Source organism: Acomys minous, assembly GCF_964271855.1.
Source record: "Acomys minous genome assembly, chromosome: 2".
Lineage (NCBI taxonomy): Eukaryota > Metazoa > Chordata > Mammalia > Rodentia > Muridae > Acomys > Acomys minous.
Window position 1 is genome coordinate 146,045,658 of NC_140484.1, and position 23,100 is coordinate 146,068,757.

Here is a 23,100-nt window from a genome sequence, read left to right on the forward strand (position 1 = left end):
TCACACTCCAACCACACAACTGCTGCACGAGGAGAGGGTGTGCGGAAGTCGATAGGGAAAGTAAACTTCATATGACATTTGTACCTTTTTTGGTAATTATTAAGAATGCTAAGTTTTTCTCAGAAATAGACTAGCTTAGACTGCCCTGGAGAGAGGGAGGGAGGGAAGGAGAGAGGGAGGGAGGGAAGGAGAGAGGGAGGGAGGGAAGGAGATAGATAAACAGAGACAGAGAGTTTGTGGTTCTTAAAATAAAGCCTGGGTTTGAGTCCCAACATTCAAACAATGGCTTACAACCATCCATACTTTTGATCCAGGCAAACCAACCCTCTCTTCTGACCCATGCAGGCATGTACGTAGTAAACATATATACTTCAGGCAAAACACATAAAATAAATATTTAAAAAAAAAAAAGCTCCAACACCCGAAGCTGACTTCCAGCCTCTACATACATACACATGCAGTTACACATACCCACATCCATGCCATCACCAACTGTTAAGCCAGGAGGAAGCAGGGTAATCCCACCTGCAGTCCTAGCTATTCCTTCAGCTTTCTCATCACGAAGTAACGGATGAAAAAAAGTGCACACGAGATCACACTAAGATTGAAGAGAAGAAAGGTTCATTAGTTAAAAATTACATAACACAAAAATAGAGTACATTATATTTACTTGTTATATTGGAAGGTCACCTCTGCTACATCTGGTGACGAGGTCATCAAACTCTGTAAATAACTGTTTAATTCAACTTTCCTTTTGGCTGCTACATCTTTTATGTGTGTTCTTCCTAGAACCATTCTATTAGGAAAGCTACAAAAGAAAAACAAAAACAAATGGGATTTAAATTACTTCATCAGAAAGTATTGTGGACTCATGAACAATACTTAGAAATATACTTTGTTACATACCTAAGATACCAATGTAGGGTCTTAATCTATCTATGTATCTATCTATTTTTTAATAGGTTTTTCGAGACAGGGTTTTTCTTTGTGTAGCCTTGGCTGTCCTGGACTCACTTTGTAGACCAGCCTGGCCTCAAACTCGCAGTGATCTGCCTGCCTCTGCCTCCTGAGTGCTGGGATTAAAGGTGTGTGCCACCATGCCTGGCCAATCTATTATATTTTTGTGTATATAGCTGGGTATGGTGGCACATGCCTATAACCCCAAAACAAACTGGGAGGCAGATATATATATATATATATATATATATATATATATATATATACACACACACACACATGCCACCACCACCTAGCTACACCTTATAAATATTAAGAGACAAGGTCTCACTATATATCCCTGACTTGTCTTGAACTCATAGAGATCCACATGCAGCAATAACATACTTTGATACCCATTTTGCCTCCTTGTTTTTGAAATCTTTTCTGAGAAGAATGTAGCAAAGACTATCTACTGGTCATTAAGCTACAGTAAATATGAGATTTTAAAGAGGAGATTGATAAAAAGCTTTGCACTGGAGGTAAAAGAAGCAGCTTAGCAGTTAGGAGCTCTTGCAGAGATCCTGAGTTCAGTTCCCAGCACCCATGTTGGTCAGCTCCCGATGGCCAGGGCAATTCCTGCTCCAGGATACCTGACACCTCTTCAGACAACACAGCAAGCAAGCAAACATACATACACACAATTTAAAACAAAAAATAATCTTTTAAAAAAAAGCTAAGCATTAAGATTACTACATCTAAGAATTATAGTGGTAACTTCTCCAGATTATTGTTATTATTATTAATTTATTTTGACATTTTTTGCAAGAGGTCAGGGTTATGCTATGGCACATGTGGTTCAGAGTTGTCAGGCCTGGAGGAAACTGCCTTTATCTGCTGAGCCATCACACCTGACCTCAGCCTTATTATTTATCACAGGAGATCAGTATGGCTCATATGGATGATTTCTACAGCTGTAGCATGCAAAACATTAAAAACAAAATTGCATTATCTTAATTGGTACTGCTGTGTCTGAACCATCAAAGTGACAAAACTGGAGTCTGGAAAGCTCACACTTTGTTGTTTTGGAATTGAAGACACTGTATGCTTAAGTTACATACTTAATTAAAAAAAAAAAAGATTTATTTATTTATTATTATGTATACAGGGCTGTGGCTGCACATACACCTTCAGGCCAGAAGAGGGCACCAGATCACACTGTAGATGGTTGGGAGCCACCATGTGGCTGCTGGGAATTGAACTCAGGACCTCTAGAGGAGCAGTCAGTGCCCCTAACCTCTGAGCTATCTCTCCAGCCTCCTGGAACTAAATGTTAACCAAAGTTGTTCATCAAATGTAAAAACAAATTGTTTCTACATAGGAAAATAAGTATGAATTTTTGCAAAACCAGGAACATACCCAGGTAACTTCCACAATGGAAAAATAATACTGAGCTTATTGTGAAGTTCCTGAAACTCATCAAATGTCCGGAATACAAATGACGGTTCAAGGTGTCCTTCTCTCAGAATTCGGACCACATAAATCTGAAAAGAAATCACATGGCAGGCATATTACATTATAATGAAATTTAAAAAATATATAAACCCTGTATTTGCTTCAAAATAAGGTTTGGCAGGACACAGTGGCACAAGCCTTTAATCTCAGTACTTGAGACTCTCTGTGAGTTTGAGGCTAGCCTGGTCTATGCAGATGGCTCTGTGACAACCAATGCTACACTGTAAGACCCAGTCACAGAAAAACAAAAAACAAGCTTTATGGTTATTGTATGTATATAAAAATAAGCTTTGTGTATGTACACACACACACCTATTTTTTTTGTTTTTTGAGACAGGGTTTCTCTGTGTAGCCTTGACTGTCCCGGACTCTGTTTGTAGACCAGGCTGGCCTCAAACTCACAGAGATCTGCCTGCCTCTGCCTCCCGAGTGCTGGGATTAAAGGTGTGCGCCACCACAACCGACTGGCCCTTGTGATTTTTTTTACCCAAACTTAACAATAAAAAAAAAAATCCTATTATAATCATATTCTTTAAGTGCATTTACTAATTTTTGGACCATTCATGGAAGTAACAAGCACAAACAGAATCAATGCTTAGAACTTTGTCAGTGAAGATGTACAAAGGACAAAAAAACCTTACACATGATTATCTACACACACTGAACAAACTTACATAGTGTTTATCTGGGTTGTATTTCTTATGATATGTGAAAACAGAGACTTCCTTGATTCGACCATCTTGTCTAAAGGAGTATGTTTTTGGTGAAAATGAAAGGATGGGCTCATCATTAGAAGGAAGACCAGAAAAACGTAGCTGAGCAAGGTTATGAATGAAGAAGTTAAACTTTGTGGCAATACTTCCCAAGCTTGACTCAATCAGCCTACAAAATAATCAGAAACTTGTTAAGTTTTCGTGGAGACACATGCTAAGTTCAAGATAGTAAAAAATAAAAACCACTTCCCTTTGAAACATTAAGCAGGAGCAGGCTCTGGGGATGGCTCACCAGGTGAGGGTATGTACTACTAAGCCTAGTGATCCAAACCTAATCCCCAGGACTCACAGTGTAGAAGGAAAAGAACCAGCCCCTATACATTATTATCCTCTACCATGCATGCAAGCAAGCAGACAGACCACACCCAAGAAATAATTTTTTTTTTTTGAGACAGGGTTTCTCTGTGTAGCCTTGGCTGTCCTGGACTCCGTTTGTAGACCAGGCTGTCCTCGAACTCACAACGATCCGCCTGCCTCTGCCTTCCGAGTGCTGGGATTAAAGGCGTGCGCCACCACCGCCCAGCTCCCAAGAAATAATTTTAAAAATTAAAAAAAAAAAATTTTGTTTTGAGACAGGGTTTTCTCTGTGTGGCCTTGGCTGTCCTGGACTCTCTCTGTAGACTAGGCTTGCCTCGAACTCACAGTGATCCACCTGCCTCTGCCTCCTGAGTGCTGGTATTAAAGGCGCACGCCACCACGCTTGGCCCTAAAAATATTTTTAAAAAATGAAAAATTGAGTAGGTTTTCAATCTGCCAAGGACTCTCTTTTTTTCTTTGGGACAAAGAAAATCTGTTAAAATCCATCTCACTCCAACAGAAAAATATTTATTAAGGAAACAACATCTAGATTTCTTGAGTCATACATGGCCCAAGACCAAAGAGCTGTAGAACTAGAAGATGGCTTATAAATGTATTACTAAAAAGATGACTATTATTTTTGCTTACATACTAAAAATTCTATTAAGCAGCATGGGAGAATTTGGTGGCAAATCATCCCTCAGATAATCATGATAATACTTAATTATGAAAGGAAGTGTTGAGATGATGGAGTTTGAAGAAGCACATTGTGAGACAGGCCTAGATAATACATTTAGGTCACCAAAGGAGCTACACTATTCAGAAACATATTTAAGGGCTAAGATGTAGTTCAGTGATCCAGCACTTGCTTGGCTTAGGGGAACCACTGACTAAACACAAAAATCACAAAAGACTGAGGGCTTAGCTCAGCATTAAATGCTTGCAAGGAGCCCAGTCCCGGGTTTGGTCCCCAGCCCCAGGGAGGGGAGCAACACCACAATAACAACTATCAACAGTCAAACCAGCAGGTTAAGCTGGGAAGCACTGAAAAGCTGTCTTCCTTCATTTCAGCTCAACTTCACACATTAACCTGAGCTCCATTTTCCCTTGCCCAGAAGACATGACAGCAAAAGTCAGTGAACATGGTCACTGGGTCTTTAGAAAATGTTTGCTAAGATCTGTTTTTATTAAAAACAACAATGACATTCAAATGTTAGCCATTCGCTGGCATGCACTTCAAATAGTGTCATGAAGTACCAGTTTACAGCCTTAGCGTATCAGTCTGCTGCTGGGTTATGGTATCCAGAGAAACTATCATGGCAGATTCTTGAAAAAAATAATCATTTCAGAAAGAAGCTTTCAAAGAAGCACAATATTGTGGGAAACACTTTTCTTAGAAATACGTTTACAGCTCGGCATGTTTACAGCTCAGGAGGCAGAGGCAGGTGGATCACTGTGAGTTCGAGGCCAGCCTGGTCTACAAAGTGAGTCTAGAACAGCCAAGGCTACACAGAGAAATTCTGTGCCAAAAAAAAAAAGAAAAAAAGAAAAAAAGAAAAAAGAAAAAAAAAAAAGAAATATGTTTCTAAGCAGGACTCATCCAGTGGAAATCATGAATTGAATACCCTGAGATTACACTTTGAGAGGAACAAACATTTTCCTGCAGCACCAGGCCCTCACAACAGGAAGGAAGGACAAGCACTCCTCGTCCTCCACTGTGTCTCTGCCCTCTGTGCCTTGACACTGTTACCTAGTGAAGAAAATGGTGGCCTCCGCATCTGTAGTCTGGGGCTGGAGAGCATCTCTAACATATTTCAAATCCTGAATACTTGTAAGTTCTGGCAACCCTGAAGGAATCATCTGTAGAAGGAAAGAAATTGTTAATATTCCCGTTGGTCATGTACTTAGAAGTAAGGGAACAAATCATACGCTTGAGGAGTTTGTTAACGTCTTGGGTATTTAAGTTACTCTTACAAATGAGAAAACTAAAGCTTATAAAGTCACAGGAGTTCTGCTAGTAAAGTCCATTTCTGGAAGCAAACACATAAAATCCAGATTTTCTTCCTAGGATTATGTTTACTATAACAATTCCAGTCAAAATAACTTCAGCACCGTTTGTTCTTGTTCTCTTTACTTAGGTGCTGTATATCTAGGAGGTGTATATCCTGAGTAGACGCTTAATGAATGCTCGCACCTGGATATTCCAGATCTAGAGACACACATGCACCCGACCACCAGCAGTGAATGCCCCTTCCCAACTCCAGCTGCCACTGTTCTCCCCTGTGGAGTCACCACTCTCCTGACTTTTTGTATTTTTTGTTTTTGTTTTGTTTGTTTTGAGACAGGGTTTCTTTGTGTAGCCTTGGCTATCCTGCTCTTGCTTGTAGACCAGGCTGGCCTTGAACTCACAGAGATCACAGGGAGACCCTGCCTCCTGAGTGTTGGGATTAAAGGTGTATGCTCACTACAGCCAATTTTATGCCAAAAGCATAAAGCATCCTTTTAAAATTATTAAAACACAGAGGTTCTTATAATTCAATGTCTGTAAACGTTACCAGTGAGAGAAGGTTAAGAAAGAGGTTTGTTTGCTTTCTTATCAAGTTGTAGGCTTGACAGCAGAGGTCCACAAACAACTGGAATCGAATGGTGGGCTTTTCACCTCCATTAATTACGTATGCCATGTCAGAGGTAAGCACGAAAGGAGCTCGGTCTCTGTTGAAAGTACACACAGAGCAGCTTACAGACACACTCAGCATAAATGGTGCCATTGCTGTTCAAAGCTATCAAATGAAGCCATGTGAGCGATAACAGTTTTCAAGTAGGAAACAGCACCAAACGGTTTTGCATTTCCCTAACACTTAAAAATTTACATTTTGAGGAAAACTGTTACATTGCAACTTCATCATGGGAACAGAACTTAAATATGAAATTTTCACAAAAGTGATTACTTAGAAATATATATGCTCAAAGAGAGATTCAACAGTGGTTACAAAAATGTGCAGAGGAAACTTATGTTCATTATCTTTATACAAATGGAACCATTTCTAGCAGACACCGTGAACTAGAGTAAATAGAATACATGCCCATTTTTTACATGCACACTGCTTTTGTCTATTTGTGGCACGGTCATCTCTTAAGGCCTTTTCATCCCCAGTTATGTTCAAAAGGAGCCACACGGCAAAGCACAGCAAGAAGACCAGGCTGGGCATGTCCCTTCAGTGATGGTAATAACAACATTAGTACCTTTTGAAGCTACCAAACATCTGTGCATGGCCCAAGAACTTTCCAAAGTCAATGTGGAACATGTGTCCTGTGCTTCGAAGCATTATGTTGTCATTGTGCCGATCACAAATGCCTAAAACATAGGTGGCTACACAGCACCCAGCACAAGAATAGATAAAGTTCTCAGAAGCCTGAAATAAAGACATAAAATTATGTTAGAGGAAAAAAAAAATGTCTTAAACGAGGCAGAGTTTGCTAATGTGCAGTAACAATTTATCACTTTCTTTTGACATAAAGTTTTACTATGTAGCTCTGGCTGTCCTCAAACTCAAAGAGATCCACCTGCCTCTACCTCCTGAGTGCTGGGGATTAAAGGTGTGTGCCACTACATCAAGCCCAATTCATCACTCTTTAAAAACACTATTTGTGCCGGTGTGGTGGTGCACGCCTTTAATCCCAGCACTGGGGAGGCAGAGGCAGGTGGATCACTGTGAGTTCAAGGCCAGCCTGGTTTACAAAGCGAGTCCAGGACAGCCAAGACTACACAGAGAAACCTTGTCTCAAAAAAACAAAACGGAAAAAAAAAAATCCCCTAAACCCCAAACAAAAAAACAAACAACACTATTTGCAGAGCTGGGTATAGTAGCTCACATCTATAATCCCAGCACTCAAGAAGTAGAAGCAGGAGGATTGCTATGAGTTCCAGACCAGTTAGAATGAGATCCTGTTTCAAAAAAACCCAAACACACAAAAAAATTAAAGGTATAAAATAAAAATAAAACGATTGCAAACTTCTCTTAGCAGTATCAGCATACCCACTGGAAATAAAAGCCAGCCTTTTTCATATTTCAAAAAGGCAGCCACTGTTGCACCCTACTAGTCTCTACTTAAGAGAATAAGCTGGGCAGTGGTGGTTCACACCTTTAATCCTAGCACTAAGGAGGCAGAAGTAGGCAGATCTCTAAGTTCGGGGCCAGCCTGGTATATAGAGCAAGCTCCTGGATAGCCAGGGCTTCACAGAGAACTCCTGTCTTGAAAAACAAACAAACAAACAAACAAACAAACAAAGCATTAACTGCTCATGACCAGCTTTTTGTTGTTGTTGTTGTTGTTTTCTTTTTTTCTTTTTTTTTTTTGAGTTTTCGAGACAGGGTTTCTCTGTGTAGCCTTGGCTGTCCTGGACTCACCCTGTAGACCAGGCTGGCCTCGAACTCACAGTGATCTGCCTGCCTCTGCCTCCCGAGTGCTGGGATTAAAGGCGTGCGCCACCACGCCCGGTTTGTTGTTGTTTTGAGACAGGGTCTCTGTGTAGTCTTGACTGTCCTGGATTGCCTCTGCCTCCCCAAGTGCTGGGATTAAAGGTGTGCATCACCACGTCCAGCTTCATGACCAGCTTTTAGGCATCATGGTTGTAAATGAGGTTATCAAAGGGACATAAACTAATCTTTTTGTTTGTTTGTTTTTTGTTTTTTCGAGACAGGGTCTCTCTGTGTTAGCCTTGGCTGGTCCTGGACTCATTCTGTAGACCAGGCTGGCCTCGAACTCACAGCGATCCGCCTGCCTCTGCCTCCTGAGTGCTGAGATTAAAGGCGTGCGCCACCACGCCCGGCGATGACATAAATTAATCTTATGCTTGCTTAGCATGCACAGAACTCTGGGCCCAATTCCCAACATGGAGGACATAATTTTTAACCTAGATCAAATTAATTTTACTCTCTAATAGTATAGAGAACATATGTAAAGAAAGTCAGCTCAGAGCTGTAGATATGACTCAGCAGTTACAAGTACTTGTTCTTCCTATGGAATCAGTTTGATTCCAAGCACCTACATCAGGTAGGCCCCAACTGCCTGTAATTCCAGCTACAGATTGAACACCCTCTTCTGGCCTGCAAGGTTCATGCCAGCATACACACAAATAAATGTAATTTTAAGTCAGTCAGTTTATGGGCTAATATACATATACATATATATTATATTATATTAATGTGCCACTGTTTATCTAGCATATATTAGAACACAAGAAAAGTCGATTTATATCTTAAAACATTCAATAATTGTGTTTGCATCTCATGACTAGAGTGTCAAGGTTCAGTTAGGCTTGCTATTCCTGGGGATTACTAACATAACACAGAAGGATATATAGCATGTAAGATGCACATAGTGAGTATTTTAAAGCATTAATATAATGTGATTTTTTTTCTTTCCTTTTCAGGCAAGGTCTGTATTCCAGTCAAATTCACCATTCTCCTGTCTCAGTCTTCTAAGACTGGGACTGAAGGCTTGTACCACAATGCTAATACTAGCAAAATACTGGATTTCTATCGGTCTTTGTGGTTAATTTTATTTTACAATCCTCTAGAAACCATAGCCAACAATGATGACAACAAAATGTTCACACTATAATTAACATCAATCTCTATATACAACTATTTTTTTTTAAAACCTATATATATATTTGTTTTGTTTGTTTGTTTTTTAAGACAGGGTTTCCTGTCCTGGACTCCCTTTGTAGACCAGGCTGACCTCGAACTCACAGCGATCCGCCTGCCTCTGCCTCCTGAGTGCTAGGATTAAAGGCGTGCACCACCATGCCTGGCACAAGCCAATATTAAAAATAAGAAATACTGTCTTCCCAAGACTACAAAGAACTAAAAAATGAAGCCAGATGAGGCGGCCTTTAATCCCAGCTCTATGGAGGCAGAGGAAGGCAGAAGTTTTTGAGTTTGAGGGCAGCCTGGTTTACATAGTAAGTTCCAGGACAGCCAGGGTCTATGTAGAGAGAGCCTGTCAAAAATAATTTTAAAATGAGAGTGGTCTAACTAAACCGCTCTAAAAGACCCACGGTGTACAAATTTGTCTTGCTTTACCTCTATGGGCCCAAAGATAGCACTTTATTTATTATGTATACAATGTTCTGCCTGCAGGCCAGAAGAGGGCATTAGATCACATTATAGATGGTTGTAAGCCACTATGTGCTTGCTGGGAATTGAACTCAGGACCTCTGGAAGAGCAAACAGTACTCTTAACTTCTGAGCCATCTCTCCAGCCCCCTAGACAGCACTTTAATGTCTATAAAAATGATACCTACACTAGGTAGCTAAGTGACATTAAAACTGGGGTCCTTTTTGTTTGTTTTTATTATTTTATTAAAAAAAATTTTTTTTTCCTGGTTTTTTGAGACCGGGCTTCTCTCGGTAGCCTTGGCTATCCTGGACTTGCTTTGTAGACCAGGCTGGTCTCGAACTCACAGCAATCCACCTGCCTCTTCCTCTAGAGTGCTCGGATTAAAGGCGTGTGCCACCATGCCCGGCTGGTTTTTGTTTTGTTTTATGAGACAGGGTTTCTCCGTGGGCTTTCCTGGACTTGTTTCGTGAACCAGGCTTGCCTTGAACTCAGAAATCCCCTTGCCTCTGCTTCTTTGAGTGCTGGGATTACAGATGTTTGTACCTGGCTAAAACTGGGTCTGTTCAAACAGAGGACACAAGGGACAAGAGGGAAAAGGGAGGAAAGACAAACAATAACAGCAGCAAATTTAGTTTTAAAATGCCATACCGAAACATAATTCTCACAAGATAATACAAACATTAATTAAGCTGGGTGGTAGTGGCGCAGGCCTTTAATCCCAGCACTTGGAAGGCAGAGGCAGGCAGATAGCTTTGAGTTCAAGGTTAGCCTGGTCTACAAAGTGAGTCCAGGACAGTCAAGGCTACAACAGAGACCCCGTCTCAGAAAAACCAAACCAAACCAACCAAACAAAAAAACCCCTCAAAACACATTAATTAAAGCATGCCAAAACTAGAGTCTTCTTAGGTTACTATTCAAAGTAATTATGAGTCTTCTTTAACCCATATTAACATTGTAATAGCTCCGAGAAGCATTAATAGCCTTTGTACTATTATTTTGACAGTTCTTTAGAATAAAGAAACATGCTGATCACCTTTTCATATTCTTCTTCAGAAGGATTGTATTTCCTCAGCCACTCAGCAAGTGGTTTATCTTTAAAGGATCCTGTCACACCGTATTCCACTTGGATTTTCCTGAGAGTATCCGAGGCAGGAACTAACTCCACCATGCCTTTAACAAACAAAATATCACCCCAAAGTAAGTCTTTCAAATATTTATAGACTTCAGTCCTTGAAATAAGATATCAAACCTGTCAAGTCATGCTGGAAAATGTGAGCAGCCAAAATTATCTTGTGTTTTTTTATTTTTCCAAGAGCCAAAGAGATGACTCAGTAGCTAAGAGTACTGGCTTGTCTTCCAGAGGAACCAGGTTCGAATGCCAGTACTCAAATGTAGCTATCTCAAAACCATCTGTAGCCCCAGTGCCAGGAGATTTGATGTCCCTTTTTGGCACCCACAGGTACCAAGCACTCACATGGTACACAAGCATATATATTAGCAAAGCACCCATATACATAAAGTTAAAAAGAAAGGAAAAGAAAAAAGCCAGGTTGTGGTGGTGCATGCTTTTAATCCTAGCACTCCAGAGGCGGAGGGAAGCAGATTTCTGAGTTTAAGGCCAGTCTGATATACAGTGAGTTGCAGTATAGCCAGGACTATACAGAGAAATCCTATGGGGGGTAGGGTGAGGTGGTGGAAAATAAAAATAAAACAAAGTGTATCTAAGGTGTAATGATTGATTTGTACGAGTGCTGTGTGTATATGCTGTTCATGTGGTAGGTACCCAGTGAATGTTTGTTCATTAAGAACAATGGTGGTGTCATTTGATGATCGTGTAGTCTGTATGACATAATGAACTGTTATCAGTCATTATTTAAAAAATGACCAATTGAAGACTAAGCGACATGGCTCAGTGAATACAAGTGCCTGCCATGCTAGCCTGACAATCTGAGATCAATCCCTAGAATCCACAGGGAAAAGAGAACTGATTTTTTTTCTTTCTCTCTTTTTCATTTTTTGAGGCAAGGCTTTTCTCTGAAGTACTGGCTGTCCTGGAACTAGTTTTGTAGACCAGGCAGGCCTCGAACTGACAAAGATTCACCTGCCTGTGCCTCTTGAGTGCTGAGATAAAGGTGTGCGCCACCACTGACAGACTTAGAAGTGACTCTTGGAAGGTATTCTCTGAACTCCATGTGTACCTATCCTCCCAACACATGCAAATAACAAAGTAAAAATGAAAAATGTATCACACGAGTAACAAAAATCTACTTTTATGAACAAAACAAAACATTATCATTATTTAGTCTGCGGAAATAAACCCAAAATTGGCTTAAGTAAATGAATTCCTCATTGGGTCAATTAATCTATATTTCTGGCTAGTACAAAGTGTTTATTAGGACTACTTACTGAGCTGTTTTGTTAGTAGGACTACATTTGAGTGCTGGCATTCGAACCTGGTTCCTCTGGAAGAGAACCCAGTACTCTTAGCTGCTGAGTCATCTCTTTGGCTCTTGGAAAATTAAAAAAACATAAGATAATTTTGGCTGCTCACATTTTCCAGCATGACTTGCCAGTAGGTAAATGTTTTGTAGTTGTTTTAAAAGCATTTAATCATAAATAATCCAACTAATAAGTAATACTAGATGTAAGTAAATGAGATCCCAGTAAGCCTGCACCAGGACCTGTAAGTATACAACCAAAGTAAGTTCAAAAGTAAGCTATGTTCATGAAACAAAAGTAAGAAATCAAGACCCAACTAACAGACCTACCTCGATCTCGGCCAGTTGATAGGCATTTGAATATCACCATCCTCAGATCCAGTCCCTCTTTAAGCCAGATCTTATCCATAATCTTTATCATCTGCAAAGCTAACATATCTTGCCGAAGATCTTCTCCAACCTTGAAATTAAGGAAATAAGAACTGTACCTTTCCTCAAGCACTTGTTACATGCTGTAAGATCTGAGGGGCACTTGAAAGGCCATGTACAGAGAGAAGATTATCAGAGCTGCATTGTACTCCTCTGGGGTGTCTGTCCTAGAGAAACTTATTTTAAACTCTTCCTGTCTCCATTTCATGAAGAGCGTTATTTTAATTAATTGATTTTGAAGTGCTGGGGACTGAGTCTTTGGCCTTGTATACACTAGGCAAGCACTCTACCACTGAGCTACACTCTGTTCAACAGTACATTTAAAAAGTTGAATTTTAGAGCATGCAAAATACCTTCAATTAAAAAATAAAATGAAGCCAGGCAGTGGTGACTCACGGCTTTTATCCTAGCACTTGGGAGGCCAGAGGTACTGAGATTTCTAAGTTCAAGGCCAGCCTGGTCTACAGAGTTCCAGGACAGCCAGGGCTACACAGAGAAACCCTGTCTCAGAAAAAAAACCAAAAAACAAAAAACAAACAAACAAACAAACAAAAAAAACCCAAACAGGGCTGGAGAGATGGCTCAGAGGTTAAGAGCACTCACTGTTCTTCCAGAGGTCCTGAGTTCAACTCCTAGCAACCACATAGTGGCTCACAACCATCTAAAATGTGAGCAAATGCCCTCTTATGGCCTTCAGGTGTACATGCAAGCAGAGTACTGTATTAAAAAACAAAAACAAAAAACCAAGCCAGGTGTGGTGGCACACACCTTTAATCCAGCAGAGGCAGGTGGATCCCTGTGAGTTCGAGGCTAGCTTGATCTACAAAAGGAGTCCAGGACAGCCAATCCGAACACAGAGAAACCCTGTCTTGGAAAGAAAACAAAACAAAACCCAAACCAAAACAACAACAAATCATAGGAATTTTGTCATACCTTGTTTCTTGACTATATCAATGCTAATATTCTGAATATAACATTACATTCAAGTTAATAAAAGGCCACTTAAAAAACATCAGTCCCCCCTCAGGAGGAAAGATTACTTGTCTGTGCAGACAATGCAGGTTCAGTTCCCAGCGCCACACGGTACCTCACAACTGATATCCAGTGTCCTCTTCCGATCTCAGCACGCATGTATACATGTTTAAACACTCACACATGTACAATGCATACATGTCACTCTTCCGATCTCAGCAGGCGTGTATACATGTTTAAACACTCACACATGTACAATGCATACATGTCACTCTTCCCAAATGACAAGGCTAACTGCAATCTCAGCAAACTTTCACTTTCTTTTTAAACCTGCATCAGGTGTTTGGCAGCTCAAGCAGGACAAGGGTCCCTTGAGCCTAGGCCTTCACCCGGCGACACAGAAAGACAGGCCGGGCAGTGGTGGCTGCACGCCTTTGGTTCCAGCACACCGAGCTGGGATCAGCAGGCTGTCCTCTGAGTTCAAGGCCAGCCTGGTCTACAGGACAAGTTTCAGGACAGCCAAGGCTACACAGAGAAACCCTGTCTCAAAAAACCAAAAACCAAAACCAAACCCCCCAACAAGAGCAAGCGTGGACCACAGCAGCACTCGGAAGTGAACATGAGTAGTTCCTGCAAGTACAATTCCAGTCCCGTCTACAGAGCAAGTTTCAGGACAGCCAGGGTTACAGAGAGGCCCTGGCTCAAAACCGAACAACACTGAACCACTGCCTGCCCCTCCACCCCCAAAAAACTCCAAGAGACCCAAACCAAAGAATAAGTGTAGTTTTCTCACCTTAAACATGACGTTGATTTCTCCCCCCAAAGGATCCGCATTCAGCATTGCGACTTTGAGAGGCACAGCGTTAGAGTTGAAGAAGGAGCAGCACTGCAACACAACAACACAACACTGGGTGTGAGGGAGCGACACAGACACAGAAGAGGTGCAACTGTCACACACACACAGCCAGCTCACTGTGAGTGTAACATGTATTTAACTCCTGACTGTCTCATGGTTCTTCCTGCTGTATGTAGCTTATTTTATTAATGTGTGATAATATAAATGTATATGTTAAAAAAGAAACATAATGAAAAGAAAGAGTGAACACACACACACACACACACACACACACACACACACACACACACAGAGAAACAAAAGAAGAGTTAACACTCGCATAAAAGTGAATTTTGAATTTATTGTCCCTGATGTTTTTCTTTAAATTATAGCGAATCAAACAATAGATGTTAACTAGTATTTACATAATCTGTCAATAATGTATGTAAATATCTCTTGAAATTTAAACATAGCATATATCAGTAGCTTCTCTATAAAGGCAGAAAACCAAAAACTTAAAAACCTGGTGCAAGGCAGATCGATGTGAGCTTAGGCCAGCCTGGTCAACAAAGTGAGTCCAGGACAGCAAAGAGTACTCACAGAAACTTTTTTTAAAAAAACAAAACAAAAAGCCGGCGTGGTGGCGTATGCCTTTAGTCCCAGCACTCGGGAGGCAGAGGCAGGTGGATCGCTGTGAGTTCGAGGCCACCCTGGTCTATAAAGCGAGACCAAGACAGCCAAGGCTACACAGAGAGACCCTGTCTCAAAAAAACAAACAAAACAAAACAAAACAAAAAACAAAACAACAAAAACAGCCCAAAGCAAAGCAAAACGAAACCGGGTACAAAACCTTTCACTGACCAGTTGAACTTCTAAGTACCTGAGTCTCCTAACAGGACACACAGCTGTGTGACACCCATCCTGATCTGGGACAACAGCTCCATAGGTAATGAATTTCATCAGTACATATGTGAACTGATGAAATGCATTGCCTATGGAATCAAATACTAATACTTTAATAATCTGACAGAAGAGATAAAGTCACAGTTTACCTATGTTTTGTGGGACTGCGGAATGAACTCAGGGCCTTGCAAATGATAGAGAAATGCTCTGCTACTGAGCTACAAAATATAACCTTAAAATAAAACTTAACAAAAAGCTAGTGTGAGATCATAACCTTAATTAACAAACACAAACAAAACTCAAAATAGTACAGAACTCTGACACTATGTATTTCAGGAATATATCGATTAGGTAAACTAGGTCTAACGTCACACATGCTTTTCTACATGCTTACAGACCACAGGTCTCAGTCTCACTTGTATTAACCAACTCTCTCTCTTTTGTTTTCTTTCTTTCTTTTCAAGACAGAGTTTCTCTGTGTAGCCTTGGCTTTCTGGGACTCTCTCTGTAGAGCAGGCTGGCCTCTAACTCACAGAGATCCACCTGCCTCTGCCTCCCGAGTGCTGTGATTAAAGGTGTGCGCCACCACACCCAGATAGAACTGTCTTCTTTTTGTTGAACTTGAGAGTATTGTGTTACCTTAATATTTAATTCTTTTGCCACTAGACTTGGTTTGAGAGGAAGACGGCATTTATTTCTCAGAAAAAAGGACTGTATCCGTTCCATACTCTTTTGGAGGACGACCTAGGAAAAAGATTGCTTCTGTAAGTGCACCATGAAAATAAAAATCTACTCATTTGAGTTTGTACATATGTGCTAGCTGGCCAGTGAGCCCCAGCACTGAGCTTCAGGTGGGCACCACTGTGCTGCCTGTTCACACGGGCACTGGGGAATCCAAATCCAGGCTTGTGCTGCAAGCACTTTCCTGTCAGAGCACCGAAGATCTGTTCTTTGAAAATTTCATCTATGTATATACAATGATCTTGCTCGTACCCACCTCCTCCTAATCCCAACATCATGAGCTCTTTTTTCCTCCATAACTCACTGATGCCCATATACACAAGGGTATAAGGTTATGGGAAACCTACTAGTGGCCACCCACCAACATCTACCCATTATTTTATTTTTAAGACAGGATCTCGCTATGTTTTCCTGGCTGGCCTGGAACTCACTATGTAAACCAGGCTGGCCTTGAATTCACAGAGATTTTCCCACCTCTACCTCTCAAGTGCTGGGATTAAAGGCATCCACCATCATGCCTAGACAGGTATAGCTTCTTAGAGAAAACAAGATATCTAACAGAGGTCATTATAGGTAAAAATGTACATAGCTCTTAACTATTTTGTCTATAGGAATATCCCATAAAGAAATGAAGCAAGCCTGGAGCAGTGACACGTGTCCACAGAACAAGCTACTAGGAAGACTGAAACAGGACTGCAAGACAACTTAGGAGCTTGAGACCAATTTGGACAACACAGTGAGACTCCAACTTTTCAGACAGAAAATGAAAGAAATAAGAAATGCTAGAGGTCTGGGCTCCTAGCACCAGGGAGGCAGAGGCAGGTGGATCTCTGTAAGTTCGAGGCCAACCTGGTCTACAAAGTGAGGCCAGGACAGCCAAGGCTACACAGAGAAACCCTGTCTCGAAAAACCAAACAAACAAACAAAAAAAGAAATGGGAGAGGATAGGTAAAGATGCATGCAGTAATGTCCACAGCAGCATTACTTGGGAATGGAAAAATGTATAAACAAAATGCACAGAGCTCTAAATACTTTGTGACATTATATACCTATTAAATGTGAAATTTAACTGTATGTCCTGACAAGAATTCTCCAAGAAAAAGTGTAAAGAACTATTTTTAAAAACACAAAACAACAAAACAAACCCAAAACCACCCAAAAACCAAAAACAAACAACCCAACCAGATCGTAATATATTCAAAATTGATCTATAGATTCAACATAGTTCTTATTAGAATTCCAACTGCTAAATGAGAAGAGAACTCTTCAGAACTATGATAAGGACACTGAAGTGAAGCTCCTCACAGCTGGCGACTCCCGGGGGTCAGTGGGGAAGCACTCAGTCATCTTTAAGGGGCTGGCCACTATGAGTCTGACCATGTTCCAGTGAGTATATGGGCAACCTAAGTTGTACTTGGTATTTTTTTTTCTTTTTCTTCTTCTTTTGTTTTGAGGGAGGTCATAAGGGCTGGGGGTAGATCTGGGAGGACTGGAAAGTGAATGGGATTGGGTTGTATTATGTAAAATTTCCAAGTAATCAATAAAATAAATAAATAAATAAAAAAATACCAACTACCCAAGTGAGGTGGCATGCATCTACAGTCCTAGCACTCAGGAGGCCTACACAAGAGGATACATACAGGAGCCAGGCCAGGCCAGCTATGGAGAAAGATTTGTCTCAAAACAACAAACAAACAAAGGACAGAATAAAATATTTGCATTCTCTTTCATGGGTACATACCTGTCTGGTTGATCCACTAGCCTGCCTTACTTTTTCTGCCACTCCTCCTAAAAGTTGTACAAGTTTCATCTGCTTGGAAAGTTCTTCTCTGAGTCCTTTTCCTCCTACTGAGAGAAGAGCACCCAACACATGTTCATATCTGCTTCCAAAATGTGTATCATGCAAAGCATCCTTGAGAAGCCTAATGGAAAAATAAAAAAAAACAAAACACAACTATATCAGCCACTTCTGTGAACTAGATAGAACTCCTGCAAAGGCCGGTTTAACAAGTTCTATTTTGGATATCTAGGAAATTAAATAATATAAGCAAAAAAAGCTCCATTAGTTATTGTAAAGCCATAATGTGCAAATATTGCCAATTTTATTAATTTTGGTTGTTAAAATTATTATTATTATGATGATGATGATGTTGTTTTTTGAGACAGGGTTTCTCTGTGTAGCATTGGCTGTCCTGGACTCGCTTTTGTAGACTAGGCTGCCCTCAACTCACAGCGATCCGCCTGCCTCTGCCTCCCAAGTGCTGGGATTACACGCGTGCACCACTGTGCCTGGCTTGGTTTAATTTTTTTATTGTTTTAAAGATTTATTTATTTATTTACTACATATACAGTGTTCTGATTGCATGTAACACCTGCAGGCCAGAAGATGGCACCAGATCTCATTAGAGATGGTTGTGAGCCATCATGTGGTTGCTGGGAATTAAACTCATGACCTTTGAAAGAGCAGACAGTGCTCTTAACCTTTGAGCCATTTCTCCAGCCCCCCTTTGTTTTTATTTTTAAAGACAAAAATCTTAGCTTCCTTAAAATAACAGATTCACTATACAGCTGGTTACCCACAGCAAATATCATAAGCACACTACTTATATTTAACAATTATGTCAACTCCGTCAATACCTGCAAAAGAAAGAAGCTACTTGATAAAATTTAAATCTTACCAATACAAACTGTGTGCTATCTGGATATTTCCCAAAGCCCTGGACAGAAGGAAGCGCACTAGTGAACTATTTAAGTAAATTTCATATTTCAGAGCCTATGTGTAAGAGGAAATAAGAGTTATTAGCAGTCAAACAATACTAAATTGTTCAGATAAAAGCATTAAATATATAGACTAAATAGTACTCGTTGGTGAAAAGATGATACTTATAGAAATGAAGTAGCTAGGTTTTATAGCTCAATGGTAGAACGCTTGTCTAACAGAAGCAATGCCATTCTCTCAACTGTCCTGGAACCTATTTCAAATAAAAACCACATGAGTATAGGTCAAATTATTTAAATCAACAGGAATACTACTTATTAGCTATGTTTCACTGGCAAAGCAAAAGAAAAAAAAGCCCAAGTCTGATAAATTCTGAAATTCTGGGATTTAAGAAGTCTGAGACTTACAAATTCACAAACTCAAGAGAGGGAGACAACAGTTATGGGGGATCACGCTATATCCTCACCCAGTGCCCTCAACATTTCTGCTAGCACAATGGCATTTTAAAATAGATAAGGGGTCCCACAGTGAGTTCCCTACCCACTGGAACTAGTGTAGGTGAGTAGGAAGCCAGGTAGCCTAGTAAGAACTCCTACCTGCACAAACTGTGGGAGAAGATCTGCTAGCTCATCGTCACTAATGGCCTCGATCCAGGTCACAGCTAGAGAGCGTACTTCCTGATCAGCAAATCTACAATATCAGAAAATCAAGATTAAACAGTGATTTCTTGCTAATGCAGCTACAATAACTGAAACCACAATTTTAGTCTATCCCGGATGAAGAAGATCCAAATGGCTCTTACTCAAAACCAATGTGCTGTGCGGCAGTACAAGCCTTTAAATTCATCTCTTAGGAGGCAGAGTCGATCCAGTCTCTGAGTCCCAGGCCAGCCTAGTCTACACAGCAAGTTCCTAAGGGATCTTCCTAAGCACTTAGTTCTAGTTCAGCCTCCCCTACAATCTCCACTTGGTCGTGTTCTTTGTTTTTTGAGACAAAGTTTCGCTGTGTGGCTTTGGCTGTTCTGGAACTCAGTTTGTAGACCAAGCTGGCCTCAAACTCAGAAATCCACCTGTTTCTGCCTCCCGAGTGCTGGGACTAAAGGTGAGCACCACCACTGCCTGGCTCACTGCCTCTGCCTCCCGAGTGCTGGGACTAAAGGTGAGCACCACCACTGCCGGGCTCACTGCCTCCACTTAACTCTTCCATTCCTACTACTATTCTCTCTTCTACTTTCGTATCATATGTGTTCTATTATCCTCCCACCCTTTCCTTAATACCTTTCTTTTTTCTAAAGTAGGAAAAATTGTGTAAATACAAATTCAATTCCCAGATTATTACAAAACTTTAGTGTCATAAAAACTAATTTTGTGCCCATCATAAAATACTATTAATATTTATAAATTCAGATCTTTGAGTGTGAGGCCAAACTGGCCTACAAAGTGAGTTCCAGGACAGCTAGAGCTATACATAGAACCTGCCCACACACACACACACACACATATATATTTTTTTTTTGGTGGGGGGAGGGTTCAAGACAGGGCTTCTCTGTATAGCCTTGGCTGTCCTAGACTTACTTTGTAGATCAGGTTGGCCTCGAACTCAGAAATCCCCCTAACTCTGCCTTCCCAAGTGCTGGGATTATAAGTGTGCAATACCATAGCCAGAAAATTATATAATAACTATTAAGAACTATTATTCAAGGGCTGGAGAGATGGCTCAGCTGTTAAAGGCTAGACTCACAACCAAAAAGTAATAGTTCGGTTCCTAGCACCCACGGCTGTCTCTCCAGATACACACACACACACACACACACACACACACACACACACACACACACACGAATTATTATTCAAAAATAGTCACTTAATTCTTTCTTAAGGTTAAGTTTTTAAAAAAGATTTTATTTATTTATTTTGTATGCAATGTCCTGCCTGAATGCCAGAAGAGGCCACCAGATCTCACTATAGATGGTTGTGAGCCACCATGTGGTTGCTAGGAATTGAACTCAGGACCTTTGGAAGAGCACCCAGTACTCTTAATCACTGAGCCATCTCTTCAGCACTAGGTTAGGTTTTCTATTTATTTATTTGTTTGTTTGTTTGTTTGTTTGTTTTTGTATTTTGAGACAGGGTTTCTTTGTGTAGCCTTGGCCATCCTGGACTCACTTTGTAGACCAGGCTGGCCTCGAACTCACAGTGATCCGCCTGCCTCTGCCTCCCGAGTGCTGGGATTAAAGGCGTGCGCCACAATGCCTAGCTCTAGGTTAGGTTTTAAATGACACAAAATGCTTTCTTGACCATTTCAATGAAAAAGATTAGGTTTATGTAAACTACATGTACACATTTACATTACTTCATGCTGTTTTCATGTTAAAAGGGAATATCCTGCAGCATAACCTGTTAATGGAAAAATTGACAATAAAACATCAAATAAATGTATTTGACTTACTTTGCATCAAGAAGCTCCAATGCAGCTAACGGGCACAGTGGTGGCCACTGGTGCAGCAATGAGTAAGTTTTGCCAAGATTAGCCCATTTCCAGTTTGGGGCACTTGCAAGAATTTTAGGAAGACAATTTGGATGTTGGAGGCAATAATAGCGTTTTTCCCACAGAAAGACCTTATCTTCTTTAGAAAGTCTGCGTATATAAGAGAATTAAGTAGAACTATAAGTTCAGTTATAATCTCAATAATTAAACATTTAAAGAAGAAATGTATTCATTTGTGACAGTCACCTCTTGATACTGCTAATACTAATGTGAAATAGAAATACTCAATGTACAGCAAACATCACTAATCTACCCTTACCTGGAGATGAAAATCGTCTGCCTTGACAAAAGCACCATGCTAGCCGGGCATGGTGGCGCACGCCTTTAATCCCAGCACTTGGGAGGCAGAGACAGGCAGATCACTGTGAGTTCACAGCTAGCCTGGTCTGCAAAGCCAGTCCAGGGTAGTCAAGGCTACACAGAGAAACCCTGTCTCAAAAAACCAAAAACAAACCAACCAACCAACCAACCAAAAGCACCATGTTTAGTAAAATGAAGGATAACTCCAACAAGATGTCAAAGCACCACAAACCTAGAGCTCAGTGAGCAGAGCTCACCCTATGAGACAGCAAGGACTGCACCCACACAGTAAGACAGCAAGGACTGCACCCACACAGTAAGACAGCAAGGACTGCACCCACATAGTAAGACAGCAAGGACTGCACCCACACAGTAAGACAGACAGCAAGCACTGCACCCACACAGTAAGACAGCAAGGACTGCACCCACACAGTAAGATAGCAAGGACTGCACCCACACAGTAAGACAGCAAGGACCGTACCCACACAGTAAGACAGCAAGGACTGCACCCACACAGTAAGACAGACAGCAAGCACTGCATCCACACAGTAAGACAGACAGCAAGCACTGCATCCACACACTAAGACAGACAGCAAGACTGCATCCACACAGTAAGACAGCAAGGACTGCATCCACACAGTAAGACAGACAGCAAGGACTGCATCCACACAGTAAGACAGACAGCAAGCACTGCATCCACACAGTAAGACAGCAAGGACTGTATCCACACAGTAAGACAGACAGCAAGGACTGCATCCACACAGTAAAACAGTAAGGACTGCATCCATACAAACAAAGTCAATGCAATGGAGAAAACAAATGCTGGGATGAACTTCTAGAGAAGCACAAAGTTGAATTAAAAAACAGTCAAAATGGGAAAATATATTTTGGAGACAAATTCTCAGTTCACTTCAATGACATGATCATGAAATATTTCACTTTTATTACTTATTCTTTTTGTTTTGTTCTGTTTTGTTTTGAGACAGGGTTTCTCTAACAGCTCTGGCTGTCCTGTCCTGTCTTCTTTGTAGACCAGGCTAGCCTCAAACTCACAGAGATCCAGCTGCCTCTGCCTCCAGAGTGCTGAGATTAACGGCGTGGGCCACCATGCCCAGCCAGCTCCTTACTTATTCTTTTTGAGGCAGGATCTTATGTAGTTCAGGCTGGCCTCGAACTTGCCATGTAGCTAAGATTGTTCCTCCTGCTTCCATTGCCTGTGTCAGAATTACAAGTGTGCAACAACATGGCTGGCTAACCTACTTATCTTTGTGACTTTAGCACACAAGTAGCATGTATTCATCTCATGTTCAGTGTGAAAAAACCCACAAATATGACAAAAAGTGCATAAAGAAGTTGTGCTAGCTAAGACAGCTTAACATAAGCTACAGTTTTCTGAGAGGAGGGAACTTAAACTGTATGTGTGTGCGTGTGTATATGTACAATGGTGTGTGTGTGTATGTATGTGTATACAATGGTGTATTGTGTACAATGGTGTGCGTGTGTATACAATGGTGTGTGTGTGTGTGTGTGTGCGCGTGCGCGTGTGCTGGGCATGCATGCCATGGAGCG

At 40.9% G+C, this 23,100-nt stretch overlaps 1 protein-coding gene and 1 long non-coding RNA gene across 3 annotated transcripts in view; one reads left to right on the forward strand and one right to left on the reverse strand.

The window, feature by feature from the left end:
* The window catches only part of PIK3C2A (phosphatidylinositol-4-phosphate 3-kinase catalytic subunit type 2 alpha), a 93,645-nt gene that overhangs the window by 5,558 nt on the left and 64,987 nt on the right, over positions 1-23,100 (reverse strand). For both annotated transcript variants that reach the window (XM_084771560.1, XM_084771561.1), the window contains 15 exons: positions 21,133-21,321; positions 19,281-19,374; positions 18,644-18,738; positions 17,707-17,887; positions 15,864-15,968; positions 14,280-14,372; positions 12,416-12,545; positions 10,681-10,817; positions 6,765-6,934; positions 6,077-6,233; positions 5,272-5,381; positions 3,126-3,333; positions 2,356-2,480; positions 691-808; positions 526-598 (listed from right to left, as the gene is read on the reverse strand). In XM_084771560.1, the coding sequence (XP_084627686.1) occupies positions 526-598; positions 691-808; positions 2,356-2,480; positions 3,126-3,333; positions 5,272-5,381; positions 6,077-6,233; positions 6,765-6,934; positions 10,681-10,817; positions 12,416-12,545; positions 14,280-14,372; positions 15,864-15,968; positions 17,707-17,887; positions 18,644-18,738; positions 19,281-19,374; positions 21,133-21,321 (1,985 nt within the window). The remainder of the gene's footprint in view (positions 1-525; positions 599-690; positions 809-2,355; positions 2,481-3,125; positions 3,334-5,271; positions 5,382-6,076; positions 6,234-6,764; positions 6,935-10,680; positions 10,818-12,415; positions 12,546-14,279; positions 14,373-15,863; positions 15,969-17,706; positions 17,888-18,643; positions 18,739-19,280; positions 19,375-21,132; positions 21,322-23,100) is intronic.
* On the forward strand, positions 15,891-16,977 carry LOC311591842. Its single transcript, XR_014777241.1, has 2 exons — positions 15,891-15,988; positions 16,577-16,977. It is a non-coding gene; the product is annotated as an uncharacterized lncRNA (long non-coding RNA).